The 16,676-nt window shown below is 38.7% G+C and overlaps 1 protein-coding gene across 1 annotated transcript; it reads left to right on the top strand.

The window, feature by feature from the left end:
- The first annotated feature begins 4,568 nt into the window (after positions 1–4,568).
- Positions 4,569–16,448, top strand: LOC127428062 (kelch repeat and BTB domain-containing protein 8-like). Its single transcript, XM_051676111.1, has 4 exons — positions 4,569–4,617; positions 5,757–5,964; positions 11,445–12,562; positions 13,311–16,448. The coding sequence occupies exons 1-4, from the start codon at positions 4,602–4,604 to the stop codon at positions 13,772–13,774; spliced, it is 1,806 nt and encodes a 601-aa protein (XP_051532071.1). The 5' UTR covers positions 4,569–4,601; the 3' UTR covers positions 13,775–16,448.
- Positions 16,449–16,676: the final 228 nt, after the last annotated feature.

Genomic DNA, 16,676 nt, shown 5'->3' with positions numbered 1-16,676 from the left:
GGGCCTCATAGACAACTATTACAAAAGACTGCATGCTGTCATTGATGCTAAAGGGGGCAATACACAGTATTAAGAACTAAGGGTATGCAGACTTTTGAACAGGGCTCATTTCATTTTTTTCTTTGTTGCCATGTTTTGTTTTATGATTGTGCCATTCTGTTATAACCTACAGTTGAATATGAATCCCATAAGAAATAAAATAAATGTGTTTTGCCTGCTCACTCTTTTCTTTAAAAATGGTACATATATTACCAATTCTCCAAGGGTATGCAAACTTTTGAGCACAACTGTATATACTGTATAAAGCCCCATTGACCGCTGTTTTTTTTTTTTGTTTTTTTTTTTTTGTTTTAAACAGCAGTCGCAATAAAGCCCTTAAAAGATATTTATGTATCCGTGTTGTTTCTTTACAGCCCACCATTTGAAAAACATCTTTTTATTTTAGACGGACGGGGAAAATAAAGAGGCTGGAGTTTAAAAGTCTTAGATGTTTTGAAAAAATATTTTATTATGTACAATAATTTTACTCAGTTTAGCTTATTTATGCCATTACAAGCTACTTTTGATGTAATAGACAGAAGTTTTTGAGCTGCTGTTTTTTGAAAGCTAGGTGCTGACATGTTGCCTCTGATGTAATCAGTTCAAGGCCAGTAAGATTTTGACTGTTGGTGGAACAGGGGCATAAGGCACTGATTGGGTGGGCCTGAATGCCCAGTGGGTGGCCCAGTGGCTATGATTAAACTCTGTTTGCTTATATCAAATTAAATTGACATTAAATTGGCCATCGACCACCCTGCTTTCTAGTTATCGGTATCAGTCATTAAGAAATCCATGTCGGTCAACCACTACGATTAAGCAGTGGTTATTTGCCAGGTGTGATTAGATTTATAGTTTTAGAGGTTGAAATGAGTTTACAAAAACTCTAAACCTATAAAAGAAAGGATGAATAAAGGGTGAATAGGTGAATGAAAATAGGCATTGGGTTAAACTACTAACAAATATTATTATCTTTTTTTTTTTTTTTTTTTTTTTTTTTTTTTTGAGGCTACAATTTTTTATTCTGCCTGAAAGCTACAGAAAAAAATGTAATTAAACATTTTGCTCTTTCTGCAAGCCACGCCTAATTCTTTCTGACCACAAGTTTTCCAGTTTACCCCTACTCTCAACATTTCTTCTTTACTTTCAAGAAGCTTTTTTTGCCACTGTGGCATTGTGCTTGCTAACTGGGGGTCTGGGCCTAAAATTATGTAAAGCTGCTTTGCCACAACTACTATTGTTAAAAGTGCTAGACAAATAAGCCCTGAATGAACTGAATAAGAAAGGAAAGAGGGGGAGCTGGATGTCTGTTTACTGAGCTAGTTTTTAACTTTAAGTTTAAAATTGTGGAAGTGGTGAGACTTTTAATTGCATAAATGTGTATTGTAATTCAATTCAAATGGAAGATAACTAGACTAATAATGAGGCTAAGAAAAGTAAACTAGTAGTTAATTAGTAATTCATTTATCAGTAAACTATGCCTGAATATAGTAGTTTTAGTAGTAGTGACTAAATATATTAAGAGAGAGAGAGAGCTCAAGATTATAGTTAAACCAGAAGAGTGGGTGAGGAAAAAAAACATATATATATATATATATATATATATATATATATATATATATATATATATATATATATGTTTTTTTTCATATATTCATATGTATATATATATACAATAAAATAAGGAAATAGTTAAGCTTTAAGCTTTAATCAGTTAAAAAATAAAAATTTTGTTTTCTTGAATTTTAGCATTAGTATTTAGTAAGATACACAAATCATTAAAAAGGTTGATGGGTTAGATAACCACAAAAACACGAACCCACCACAAGATGTTAAAAGGATGGTTCATTCAAAAATGAAAATTCTCTCTTCATTTACTCACCCTCATGGCATCCCAGATGTGTATGACTTTCTTCTGTCTAACACAAGCGAAGATATTTAAAACAATATTTCAGCTCTGTAGGTCCTGACAATGCAAGTGAATGTGTACGAAAATTATGAAGCTCCAAAAGCACGTAAAGGCAGCATAAAAGTAATCCATAAGACTCCAGTGGTTAAATCTATATATTCAGGAGCAACACGATGAGTGTGGGTGAGAAAAGATCAATATTTAAGTCCTTTTTTACTATGAGTTTCCACTTTGTCCATGCGTTCCAGACGGGATAAATCTGCCTCCAAAGGGCAGTTTGAAGGGGGAATGATCATTGCCGCCATGTTGAAGGGTCATTCCAAACCAATGGGATCACAAATAGCTGCTTCGTAGGCAGGGTTGGGGAGTAACGGAATACATGTAACGGGAATGCGTATTTAAAATACAAAATATAAGTAACTGTATTCCACTACAGTTACAATTTAAATCATTGGTATTTAGAATACAGTTACATTCAAAAAGTATTTTGATTACTGAAGAGATTACTTTGCATTTTATTGTCATTTGTTTCATTTAATATTTAGTCCTTTCAGATGGAAAACATTTTTACATATAAATGATGCGATCCAAAGTGCATTTGAACAGCAGTGAAACACTTTCTTATGATGTGTTACATTCATACGAGCAGACAGAGAAGTAAGTTTGAAGTTTGGAGCAGAAGAAATAGAAATAAACCTTGTGTAAATTGTCAGCTTTACGCTAAGCTAAAATGCTATTTCTAGCCATTTTACATGCACGTTTCCAGGCACGATCATATTTTTTTTTCTATCAAGAAAACTCACGTTAGATCATAATTTCTTTTTTCTAGTCAGACCTTTGATATTATGGCAAAAATCATATTCTTGATAATAATTTTTGTATTGTTTTCCTGTAAAAAATATCTAAAAATCCTTAAAACAAGATCAATTTGATTTATCTTGTTTTAGAAACAACACTGCATAAGATATTTAGGTTTTTCAGAGTTTTTACAGTCGAAACAAGTGAAAAAATGTACCAGTGCTGAAGAAGTAATCCAACGTATTTAGAATACGTTACTGACCTTGAGTAATCAAATGAAATACATTACACATTACATTTTACAGCATGTATTCTGTAATCTGTAGTGGAATACATTTCAAAAGTAACCCTCCCAACCCTGTTTGTAGGGCACTTCAAAAGGGCCGTTTCTGTAGGGTTCAACTGATGGACATTTTGCTGCCAAGAGGACGGGAACCGGCTCATATGTCATAAATCAGCAGGTTTGTTGTAAATTAAACCAGCTGCACCTCTAAACACACTCCGGTTCTATAAACAAAAATCTGTGGTTTATAAAGGCTTTTAATTATTATTATGAACTTTTTAAAAAACATTTAAACCCCTTGCTTTCTGTTTGAAAATGGCTTTTGCTTGTGTTATTTTCCTGTAAATTCGCTTGATTTGTTATTTTAATAAAAGAGTTGAAATAAAATAAATATACACAGTGGCATTTTTTTTTTATTTAATATTTGAACATATACTGTACATTTGTATACTGGTTAATTTTTGGTTCATATTTATTTATTTTTTTTATAATAAAACAAATATTTAAACATGAAGCTTACATTTCTTCAGAAAGTCTAAAGGTTTTAAAGCATTTCGTTTGGATTTGCATTCTGAAAATAGTTAATAGTAAGGCAGACTCATTAAATATTTCTGACTAGGTGCAGGTGATGGTCATTAGTGTCAGCCTTTGTGCGACGGTAGCGGCTCCTTTGGCTTGGTTAGATGTCGCTGAAGTGCATTCGGAATGACTGGTATTTTTGAGCCCTACACCCTTCAACCCTCCAAAGCTCTCACTCTGGAGGGCAAACCGTCTGAAGGGATTAGGGCATAGGGATGAGCCCTTCGGAATGGAACGCACCCTCACTTTCACATTCTTCTTCTGTCGTTTTAGGCGATTCACATTCTTCATGCATATCGCCACCTAATGGGCAGGGAGGAGAAATTATAGTAAAAAGGACTTAAATAGTTATCTGTTTCTCACCCACACCTATCATATCGCTTCTGAATATATTTTTAACGACTGGAGTCTTATGGATTACTTTTATGATGTCTTTATGTGCATTTTGGTACAAAAATTTGGTACGCATTCACTTGCATTGTCAGGACCTACAGAGCTGAAATATTCTTCTAAAAAGCTTTGTTTGTGTTTAGCAGAAGAAAGAAAGTCATACACATCTGGGATGGAAATGATTAAATAATTGTAATTTTTGGGTTAACTATTCCTTGAATATATTTTAACCAAGTTTCATACATCTGCACAATAGTTAAGGCACAAACGTTTCAAGGCAACGTGTCTTAAGTTTCGTCGCCTAATATTATTAACGAACGAACCGTATATTTTAACCTCCCCAAACGTTTGTTCTCTCTCTCTCTCTCTCTCTCTCTCTCTCTCTCTATTTATATTTTTTCCGCCAATTTCACAAGCATAAGCACGGAGGTTACTAATTGAACATAAACTCCCTAGTTCTCGCTTTGAGCTATTTCGCAAAAGACTTCCTCAGAGAGCCCATTGGCTGTCCCGCACGCTCAACGACGCTGATTGGCTGCTGCCTGTTTCCGGGGCTCCATTCCAGTAGTGACGTTTTCCCAGTCGCCGCGAGACAGATTGGGGAGAATGGCTGCCAGTGGAGGTTAGAGCTTCTCTTCCAAATCCAAATTTATTACCAAAAAGTTTTCCGGCCTGTTTATACGCTATATATCAGCGATATTATTTTATTTTGACAGAATGAGAGGGAGTTTTACGGTTTGTTCGGTTATACGGTGAACTCCACTGATTGTTTGGATGTAGGCAGAAAAGTACGGCGAGGTAGCTAGCGAGACTAGCTCAGCGCGAGACTGTGTAAACACTCAACGTTTAATCGCTTGTCTGCTCACAGCTTTACAATACAATGAATTCGTCGAGTTACACGTTTGTGTATCTGTACACTTTAGCGATATTTAACGCAGTATCATGGTTTATTCCGCGGCTGTTTAAGTGGCTCGAAACCGGACGAGCCTGATGTTGCGCTAGCCGGTAAAACACCACCTAGATTAGCACAGTTAATAAGTTAAGCACGGAAATTAGATTGATGATAGTGATAAACATATTTTCATTTTTCATGTTGAGATAAAAAAAAAAAAAAAAAAAAAAGACTCATTAAATGTCTGTGGTTGTCAAAAGCAGAAGTAGTTCTTTTGACCATTTGGTTTATTTGTATGACTCAGGAAAGGTCGCACGCTAATGTCATGTTGGAACTTTTTGGCTGCATAGTAGAAAAAAGGTGTTTTATAATGAAATTATTGGTCTCTCTGAATAGCTCTGAAAACAATATTAGTCAGGAAAGTTAGATGTCACTGGCTCTTAAAGTTGCAGCGCTGGTGATTTTGGAACATCTGTTGAATCCCAGTGAGCTTTTGACTTAAGATTTTTTGTTTTGTCAGGCCCTGTAAAAGTGATGTTTTATTAGGACTAGCTCTTTGAAAGTGGAACTCAATTTTGGGCTCTGTCTTAATAGACTGAAGAAGTCAAGGGCTAAAACATTGCTCAGGGCAGGCTCAATTTCCACTTTAAAATTGATTACTTGAGTATGGTGGAATTTTAAAAAGGGTCATACTTGGTAAATATGTATTTGCAAAAGGTGAACATTTTATGCCCATACATTTTATACATTTTACATGAGGATTTATTATTTCCTGATCCACTGATCTGGTCACAGTGGATAATTATCAGTTCGAAAGATTGTGTGTAGATCTCTGAAATCATCTCTACTTAATAACACTTGTCTTGCAGACGTTGTAAAGCTGTTACAGGTACAGAATGGAACTCCAGCAAGCTCAAGCTACAGCGGGGTAGATGCCCTACATGCCTGTAACATCCTCCAGCAGCTTAAAGCCTTGTACGACGAAGCTCAGCTGACTGACATTGTCGTGGAAGTGGACCATGGCAAGACATTCTCTTGTCACAGAAATGTCCTTGCTGCCATCAGCCCATACTTCAGGTAGCAGCTGCACACATCATCTTTTGAGTATAAACCATTTGCCTAACATTTGCTAAGAACTTGCAAAGTGAAATCACCTTGGAATTAAATGTATGCTACAGCACAGAGCAAGCTTACCTTCCATTTGCTACCAATATGACATAGAAATGACATGTATGAAACTTTTAAATTTTAATTAAGAAGTGATTTTATGATCAGTGTTTTCATATTCATTTTGGCTGATACAAATACCTTATCAAAATTTAATTCAATAATCTTGGGCATTAAAGACATGTTCTGGGTTGAATACAAATTAAGTCTATTGATCACATTTGTGGCAAATTACAACAGAATTTTTTTTGACATCCCTCAGGTTATTTATTTTTTCTAATTTAGGCACTTTCAATAGAAGTACATGGGCCTGAGCAATTGACCCTTCACTAAGCTCCACCTCCTTTGGTTACCGTTGCTCGCTGTGACGGGCTTTACAGAACGTCCCATAGGAATGAATGGGAGATTGCCGTGAACTGCATGATTTTTGGCAAACTGTTCTTATAAATGGAATTGATAATATTCTTATGTGGGCTGGAATGAAGAGTTACATTTTAAAGCATATTTATCTGACTTTTTTTGTGTAAGAAATTGATAAATTACACAGTAATTTGATTGAATACTGTGGAGACTGTGAATCAGACTGTCTGTCTCTTGAAAAGAGAAGCATCAATGATTGCAATTACACACCTGATAACATTAGTGTAAGTGAACAGAACTGCTTATAACATCTCATAACACAGTCACTATGATACTGTGAACTCTTTGTTTACTATCACCTTTACTAAGACCTTAATCAATGCATAAATGAATTAACACCAAGTTATTAGCTTTAATTTACCTTGGAGCAAATGTAGGTGTACTTGCTGGTGTTATACATGTTTATTTGAGTATGAGAGCTGATACAGTATAATCCATATCATGCTCTTCTCAAGATTTATTTAAAGATAAAAAAAGAAAGAGAAAACAAACTGGAACACCCTAGATATTCTCTATGTACCTTGTGTAACTATTACAACTACTCAAACATACGTTCGTCCCATCGACTCATTGGAAAGATATAAATGCTTGTCCGAGAATTGATCCTACCTAAGATTGTATAGGTCGGAATAAAAAGAAAAACAAAAACAGAGAAACAAGTCCAAATTTTACTCTGTAGTGGTAATCTGCATTATTGAACAAATGCTTTTGATAGATTTCAATTTTTATTGAACCCAGAAAAGTCCTTTAACATACTAATAATTACATGTATGTGGTTCATACTTAATTGAAAAGCATTGGAGCGCATATAATTAGAATCAACACTTGTCTCTGTCTGCCTGGAAAGGTATTTGATCAAATTTACATGAGCATATCACAGTTGACTATCAACGTATTGTCATACATGCCCTAAGAAATGACCAAACTGTAATGTAGTAAATTTAAAGCTTAATTATGTATTTTGTGCACCACCGAATAGAATCGTGTAAATAAACATTGTTTTTAAACAGCCTTCTGAATATGCCCTCATCTTCTGTTGATTGAAAAAAAAGATAGTTCCTGGCCAAACTATTAGTTGAGTCAATGTTCCTGTGTGGGGCTGGACGGGTCGCTCAAAACAAGGAATTTTTATAGCGCCACAGAGACATAGTGTTCACAGTTTAAGAAAATTAACCTACAATGGCTTACTTCAGCAAAAAAGAAATGTACTCTCATTTTCAACTACTTTTATTTTCAGCAAACATAACGTGTACATTTTCAACAACGGGGGCCTGGGTAGCTCAGTGGTAAAGACGCTGGCTACCACCCCTGGAGTTCGCTAGTTTGAATCCCAGGGCGTGCTGAGTGACTCCAGCCTGGTCTCCTAAGCAACCAAATTGGCCCGGTTGCTAGGGAGGGTAGAGTCACATGGGGTAACTTCCTTGTGGTCTCTATAATGTGGTTCGTTCTCGGTGGGGTGCATGGTGAGTTGAGCGTGGATGCCGTGGTGGATGACGTGAAGCCTCCACACGCGCTATGTCTCCGTGGCAACGCGCTCAAGCCACGTGATAAGATACGCGGGTTGATGGTCTCAGACACAGAGGCAGCTGGAATTCGTCCTCCACCACCCGGATTGAGGCGAATCACTACACAACCACGGGGACTTAAAAGCGCATTGGGAAATGGGCATTCCAAATTGGGTGAAAAAGGGGAAACCCCCCCCCCAAAAAAAATATATATACAGGTGCATCTCAATAAATTAGAATGTTGTGGAAAAGTTCATTTATTTCAGTAATTCAACTCAAATTGTGAAACTCGTGTATTAAATAAATTCAGTGCACACAGACTGAAGTAGTTTAAGTCTTTGGTTCTTTTAATTGTGATGATTTTGGCTCACATTTAACAAAAACCCACCAATTCACTATCTCAAAAAATTAGAATATGGTGACATGCCAATCAGCTAATCAACTCAAAACACCTGCAAAGGTTTCCTGAGCCTTCAAAATGGTCTCTCAGTTTGGTTCACTAGGCTACACAATCATGGGGAAGACTGCTGATCTGACAGTTGTCCAGAAGACAATCATTGACACCCTTCACAAGGAGGGTAAGCCACAAACATTCATTGCCAAAGAAGCTGGCTGTTCACAGAGTGCTGTATCCAAGCATGTTAACAGAAAGTTGAGTGGAAGGAAAAAGTGTGGAAGAAAAAGATGCACAACCAACCAAGAGAACCGCAGCCTTATGATTGTCAAGCAAAATCAATTCAAGAATTTGGGTGAACTTCACAAGAAATGGACTGAGGCTGGGGTCAAGGCATCAAGAGCCACCACTCACAGACATGTCAAGGAATTTGGCTACAGTTGTCGTATTCCTCTTGTTAAGCCACTCCTGAACCACAGACAGCGTCAGAGGTGTCTTACCTGGGCTAAGGAGAAGAAGAACTGGACTGTTGCCCAGTGGTCCAAAGTCCTCTTTTCAGATGAGAGCAAGTTTTGTATTTCATTTGGAAACCAAGGTCCTAGAGTCTGGAGGAAGGGTGGAGAAGCTCATAGCCCAAGTTGCTTGAAGTCCAGTGTTAAGTTTCCACAGGCTGTGATGATTTGGGGTGCAATGTCATCTGCTGGTGTTGGTCCATTGTGTTTTTTGAAAACCAATGTCACTGCACCCGTTTACCAATAAATTTTGGAGCACTTCAGGCTTCCTTCTGCTGACCAGCTTTTTAAAGATGCTGATTTCATTTTCCAGCAGGATTTGGCACCTGCCCACACTGCCAAAAGCACCAAAAGTTGGTTAAATGACCATGGTGTTGGTGTGCTTGACTGGCCAGTAAACTCACCAGACCTGAACCCCATAGAGAATCTATGGGGTATTGTCAAGAGGAAAATGAGAAACAAGAGACCAAAAAATGCAGATGAGCTGAAGGCCACTGTCAAAGAAACCTGGGCTTCCATACCACCTCAGCAGTGCCACAAACTGATCACCTCCATGCCACGCCGAACTGAGGCAGTAATTAAAGCAAAAGGAGCCCCTACCAAGTATTGAGTACATATACAGTAAATGAACATACTTTCCAGAAGGCCAACAATTCACTAAAAATGTTTTTTTTATTGGTCTTATGATGTATTCTAATTTTTTGAGATAGTGAATTGGTGGGTTTTTGTTAAATGTGAGCCAAAATCATCACAATTAAAAGAACCAAAGACTTAAACTACTTCAGTCTGTGTGCGTTGAATTTATTTAATACACGAGTTTCACAATTTGAGTTGAATTACTGAAATAAATGAACTTTTCCACGACATTCTAATTTATTGAGATGCACCTGTATATATGTTCAACAACTAAGACATAAACTGAACAAGTTTCACAGACATGTGACTAACAGAAATGGAATAATGTGTCCCCGAACAAAGGTTGGGTCAAAATCAAAAGTAACTGTCAGTATCTGGTGTGGCCAACAGCTGCATTAAGTACTGCAGTGCATCTCCTCCTCATGGACTGCACCAGATTTGCCAGTTCTTGCTGTGAGATGTTACCCCACTCTTCCACCAAGGCACTTGCAAGTTCCCAGACATTTCTGGGGTGAATGGCCCTAGCCCTCACCCTCTGATCCAACATGTCCCAGATGTGCTCAATGGGATTGAGATCCGGGCGCTTCGCTGGCCATAGCAAATCACTGACATTCCTGTCTTGCAGGAAATCATGCACAGAACGAGCAGTATGGTTGGTGGCATTGTCATGCTGGAGGGTCCTATCAGGATGAGCCTGCAGGAAGGGTACCACATAAGGGAGGATTTCTTCCCTGTAATGCACAGCGTTGAGATTGCCTGCAATGACAGCAAGCTCAGTCCGATGATGGTGTGACACACCGCCCCAGACCATGATGGACCCTCCACCTCCAAATCAATCCCGCTCCAGAGTACAGGCCTCAGTGTAACACTCATTCCTTCGACGATAAATGCGAGTCCGACCATCACCCCTGGTGAGACAAAACCGTGACTCGTCAGTGAAGAGCACTTTTTGCCAGTCGTGTCTGGTCCAGCGAAGGTGGGTTTGTGCCCATAGGCGACATTGTTGCCGGTGATGTCTGGTAAGGACCTGCCTTACAACAGCCCTACAAGCCCTCAGTCCAGCCTCTCTCAGCCTATTGCAGACAGTCTGAACACTGATGGAGGGATTGTGCTTTCCTGGTGTAACTCGGGCAGTTGTTGCCATCCTGTACCTGTCCCGCAGGTGTGATATTCGGATGTACCGATCCTGTGCAGATGTTGTTACACGTGGTCTGCCACTGCGAGGACAATCAGCTGTCCTTCCTGTCTCCCTGTAGCGCTGTCTTAGGCGTCTCACAGTACGGACATTGCAATTTATTGCCCTGGCCACATCTGCAGTCCTCATGCCTCCATGCAGCATGCCTAAGGCACGTTCACGCAGATGAGCAGGGATCTTGGGCATCTTTTTTTTTTTTTTATAATTGTGACCTTAATTGCCTACCGTCTGTAAGCTGTTAGTGTCTTAACAACCGTTCCATAGGTGCGTGTTAATTAATTGTTTATGGTTCAATGAACAAGCATGGAAAACATTGTTTAAACACTTTACAATAAAGATCTATAAAGTTATTTGGATTTTTACAAAATTATCTTTAAAATACAATGTCCAGAAAGAGGGACGTTTATTTTTTTTGCTGAGTTTGTCTCTGCATATTAAGCTGGGGTAGGAGAAATTATTTTAACAATGAAAAAGTTACTTCAGTTTTAAGTCTTAGAGACAATTTTATTGAACACATTTATATAAATTATATAAATTATATAAATGAGTGTAATTCATACTAATTTAACTGAATTCATTGATAATGTTTAAGCACAATTTATTGTTGACCCCTCTAATTACTTGGGGGGTCTAGTTCTCTGCTGAAACTCTGAAATGCAGTCGCCAATGCATAGAACCTCATTTGTTGTAGTTACATTGTAATGGTGTTTTGTTTGATCTTTTGAAAGATCCATGTTCACAAGTGGCCTTACAGAGAGCAGTCAGCGGGAGGTGCGAATTGTTGGAGTGGAGTCGGAGTCCATGCATCTTGTTCTGGACTATGCTTATACCTCACGGGTCACCCTCACTGAGTCTAACGTGCAGGCCCTGTTCACCGCCGCCAGCATCTTCCAGATCCCAGCCCTCCAAGACCAGTGTGCCCAGTTTATGATCAGCCGTTTGGACCCTCAGAACTGCATTGGGGTCTTTATATTTGCAGATGCCTATGGCCACCAGGAGTTGCGGGAGCGCTCGCAGGACTACATCCGCAAGAAGTTCCTATGTGTGATGGGAGAGCAAGAGTTTTTTCATTTGACCAAAGAGCAGCTGGTCAGCATTCTCAACAGTGATGATTTGAATGTGGAAAAAGAGGAGCACGTGTACGAAAGCATAGTGCATTGGTTGGAGTACGACTGTCTGCGCCGGGAGGCAGATTTACCTGAGGTTTTTGCTGAATGCATTCGCTTGCCCCTCTTGGATGAGGCTTTTCTGACCCGTATACCCCCAGCCTTTGCCCTGGCCTTGTCCAGCAATTCCTCAGATAAGGGCCGACTCAGTGGCACCAACGGCTGCTCTCAGCGGCTGGGTATGACTGCATCCGAGATGGTGATCTGCTTCGACGCGGCTCACAAGCACTCAGGGAAGAAGCAGACAGTGCCTTGCCTGGACATTTCTGCCGGGAAGGTGTACAAGTTGTGCAAGCCACCCAATGACCTCAGAGAGGTCGGCATCTTGGTCTCATCAGAGAACGACATCTTCATTGCTGGAGGCTATCGGCCAAGCAATAGCGAAGTGTGCATCGACCACCGTGCAGAGAGCGACTTCTGGCAGTACGAACATGCTGGGAACAGGTGGCTCCCACGTTCACCCATGCTGCGGGCACGCATCGGCTGCAGGCTGGTGCACTGCTGCGGGAAACTCTTTGCTCTTGGTGGTCGAGTTTATGAAGGGGACGGACGAAATGCTTTGAAATCTGTGGAGTGCTATGATGCTAGAGACAACTGCTGGACATCAGTCAGTCCCATGCCTGTGGCCATGGAGTTCCACAGTGCAGTAGAATATAAGGACCGCATCTATGTATTGCAAGGTGAGTGGGTTTATTATTGCAAAGTTACTTATAATGACAGGATGTCAAAGTGTACAAATGCATACATCCTTTTTATTCATGCCCTGTCATGTCCTCTAGCTCTGCTTAGATGATAAGGTCAGGTAGGTTCACCTCACTCAGTAAAATCAGCAGAACTGAGTGGGCAAATGTATCCGTAGAGTAGTATCCCATATAAAATGTAGTTTGCAGTGTTAAAGTGAAATGTCTGCACCACCAAATGAAATTGCAAAAATAATAAATGATAACTTGAGAAAATAATGCTTTCAAACCGGTTTCCCAAACACTTGCTCTGTCTGGCTGGTCAGGACACCAAACAGCACTTATTGTGCCAGAGTGAATATCCCCCTCCGCCCCACACCCCACCCTTTGATTTGGCCCGCCTTGACGTATATGACGGGAAATCGTGCTACAAATGGTTTATACTGTATTACTATTTTCCGGAATACAAGTCCACCCTCCCCCCCAAAAAGGTCCTGTGACTTATAGTTCAAAGTGAATGTTTTAATATAATTTACATGTATTTGACACAGTAGTTGTCTGCAAATTAGGCTAGGATAGGAACACGTATTTTAATCCAAAAATAACACATCACATTTAATTTAGGTGCCCAATACGTTTTTGTCAAAGCAAAGATTTTAGACATTTTGTCAACCAATTTGTATATAGCCCTAGATTGTAGCACAAGTATATCAGAATACTTATCTTTCTTTTATTATGACTTTCTTAGGAGAATACTTCTTCTGTTTTGACCCTCGCAAAGACTACTGGGGGCATTTGCCAGCCATGAAAGTCCCCCGTACTCAAGGCTTGGCCGCCCTGCATAAAAACTGCATCTACTACATAGCAGGCATATGTAGGAATCACCAGCGCACATTCACTGTGGAGGTGTACAACATCGAGCAGAACACCTGGTGCCGAAAGAGAGACCTCCCCTTTGACCAAGCAGCCAGCCCCTACATCAAGATCCTTCTGCTTCAGGATCGACTGCATCTGTTCGTTCGAGCTACGCAAGTTATGGTAGAAGAGCATGTGTTTCGAACCAGCCGCAAGAACTCTCTCTACCAGTATGACGACGAAGCTGACCACTGGACAAAGGTCTACGAGACGCCGGACCGCCTCTGGGACCTTGGCCGCCATTTTGAATGCGTGGTAGCCAAACTATACCCTCAGTGTCTTCAGAAAGTGCTGTGAATGGCGAGGAAGAGGAGATTGTGACATGACATGTTGTTTGAAACAGCTGATATATATTTTTGGAAAAGGGAATGGTGATGCTGTTCTATTCATGGTGCTGTCTGTGTCTCCAACACAAGAGCTTAAGCGGAAGTCTTAAAAGCATTAATGTTTTCAATCAATAAGCTGAGGGTGCTGGTTGAAAAAGTTAAAAAAACCTGCAGTATTTTACATTAGACAGTTGTGCACAAAGCACCCACACTATCGCTTGTTTAACAGTTCGAAAAAGTGAATCATAAGTGCAATTATGATATTTTTGCTGATTTTGAGTATTTCTGCTCATTATATCTTTAAAATGCAAGTTGAATATGGTTTTAGTTGTTTTGGCATGCTATGTTGAGGGACAGGAACAGCTAAGGACAAGCATATGTCCTTATATGCTTGTATGTCAACAACTGATATAAAAAAATAGGTGTGAAAATATATAAAGCTATAAATATTTATACGGGTTTGATGAGCTATTTTGCTCACTGTTAGTGTGAGGACTAAATTTCTATTTTTATTTCTTTAAGAAATTTCAGGATTTCTGTATTGTAAGTTGGCTCTCTATGCCGCCAACAAAGAGACTGTGTGGTTTGCTTGAGAATTTAGTTGGGAAATTTTGCTTAGCAAATTAATTTGGTTGACATAATGTACATGTAGGTGGCTGTTATTTTAAATAATTTACTTTTTTTTTTTCACCCTGTTTAAAAGTCAACCTGTGTGCTATATGTAATTACAGCAATTTTTAATTTTCATTTGGATTCTACTTTTATGGTGTTTAGTTGAGTGCAGTTCCCTTGTTGAAAACTATATCTTTGCTATGTTGCATCACCAGACAGATCTTTAGTGAGCTTACAAAGTAATACTCCATCTCCATATTGGAGAAGAAAAAGGATACCAGCTTTATGTGTAGCTGAAATCAAAGTGGGCAATTTGTTGACAGCCAAAACCCAACAAGAGAAATCAGATAAGGACAGGAGAGAACATCGACCAGGTGGAGATGGTGATAGTTGGCCAAAATGTGGATGCTTAACATTCCACTACCATTTGTTGAAGGACTCCTTATTGTGTATCCCAAACATATGGGTGCAGTTTAATTAAAATGCCAAAATATGTTCAAGCTGCATCCCTTGGCAGCAATAACAGGTGTGTTGCGTCATTGTTCCTTAGATAAAGTGCATTAGAAACTTAAGCATAACTGCAGTGAAGTTTTCAGTAATAATTCCAGAATCATGGCCTTTGAATTGCTTTTGTGTGTAGTGTTGGTTACAGTTGGGTGTTGGGAGTCAGTTAGATGTGTTGAAGTTTTGCTATCCAGGGATGTTACTGTGCTTGTTAACAAAAACTCAGACATCGGTCCTTGGCGTAGTAATGGAGAAAGTAAAGCCTATGTGAAATGCTTTTGCACCAAGGTGTGTTTGACTTTTCAAAAGGCCTATTTTGCAAATGAATCCAGTCCTGTTATGTTAGTTTCCCTTTTTTTATCCCACCCCAATCTTCCAGTCTCATGCTATAGAAGAGAATTGTTTTTGGTGCTGCTTTTTTGACAATCTTGTACAGAATATACATTGACTTTACAGCCATTTGTCAAAGGATTTTTCATTGCTCTTTACCTCCAAAAGTCGGTCTTATAAGTTATTGTCTCAATATTATTATTTTGTTAATTTTTCTGGCCTCATGTTTATTATGTCATATGCAGGTTCCCTGTGGCAACACAGATTTTGCACTACATTATCTCCCTTGAATCAATTCCCACTCTAAACTATCTCAGAATACAGCGCTCTGTTTTCAGATACAGAGACGGAGGACATGGTAAATGCCACCGAATGACAGCTAATGTTCTCTCGTGTTGGGTTTTACTCTTTGGCACCTCCGAGACAAGAGCTTCATCTGTGGCTTTGGTGAAGGGAGAGGGATGAGAAATTGCATTGGCTTTGGTGCAGTTGCCAGCATGTCCGTTCACAGTCAAATGCTCAGTAGCATGGGAACCAGAAACGGACTCTTCTCAGGATTAATATTGATACACAGTACTGTATTTAAATGGTTTGTTATATGTGTAATATACTGTACTATATGTTTGCTGTACTTGCACAGTTTTATTTTCTTTACAGGATTTTCTTTGTCCTTTTTTTTCCAATTTGAAAAATATAAAAACAATTTTGTATGATCGTTTTTCCTTTCAGATTGGTGTTTTTTTTTTTTTTTTCTATTTTATTTACTCTTAGGTTTGTTAGAATTTATGATTTTGCTCTGTAAAAAATAATTGTGAATCACAGTTTTGTTTTTTTAAATTTTTCTTTTTATTGCTTCAGTCTTGAAAAACACAAAGCATTATACAGAAAATAAGTTATCAGTGCTACTTTCCAAAACATCAGTCTGTCTAGGTGTTATATATATATAATTGTACAGTTTGTGTTGTTGGTTGCTGCGAGAATGAATGCTATACAGCCACTTCGTCTTTATAATGCTTCTACAAAAGTTAGAACTTCTACATACAGTTAACTGTTTTATTTTTCTTTGCATTTCTGTTTTCATTATTGTCTTTGGTTTGCTGGTATGTATTGTGTGAGAGTTTAGAAAATATTCATTGATCTCTACTGTGAAATTCACCTTGCACATAATTTGAAAATGAAACAATAAAAAGTTAAAAGACTTACGTTATAGTTTTACGATGAGTGAAGAATGTTATATAATCCAGCATATCTAAACGATATACACTGGCGGCCAAAAGTTTTGAATAATGTACAGATTTTTCTGTTTCGGACGGAAATTGGTACTTGAATTCACCAAAGTAGCATTCAACTGATCACAACGTATAGTCAGGGCATTACTGATGTAAAAAAAAATGGCACCATCACTATTTGAAAAAAGTAATTTTTGA

This window comes from Myxocyprinus asiaticus, chromosome 37 (genome assembly GCF_019703515.2).
Source record: "Myxocyprinus asiaticus isolate MX2 ecotype Aquarium Trade chromosome 37, UBuf_Myxa_2, whole genome shotgun sequence".
NCBI classification, from domain to species: Eukaryota; Metazoa; Chordata; class Actinopteri; order Cypriniformes; family Catostomidae; genus Myxocyprinus; species Myxocyprinus asiaticus.
The sequence above is the reverse complement of the archived record's forward strand: the minus strand, read 5'-3'. Positions and strand labels throughout refer to the sequence as shown.

Bases quoted from the DNA above. Each gene is read 5' to 3' on its own strand.
- LOC127428062 (XM_051676111.1), top strand. The intron at 5,965-11,444 runs GTAGCAGCTGCA...ATCTTTTGAAAG, and splicing joins GCCATCAGCCCATACTTCAG to ATCCATGTTCACAAGTGGCC. The intron at 12,563-13,310 runs GTGAGTGGGTTT...TGACTTTCTTAG, and splicing joins CCGCATCTATGTATTGCAAG to GAGAATACTTCTTCTGTTTT.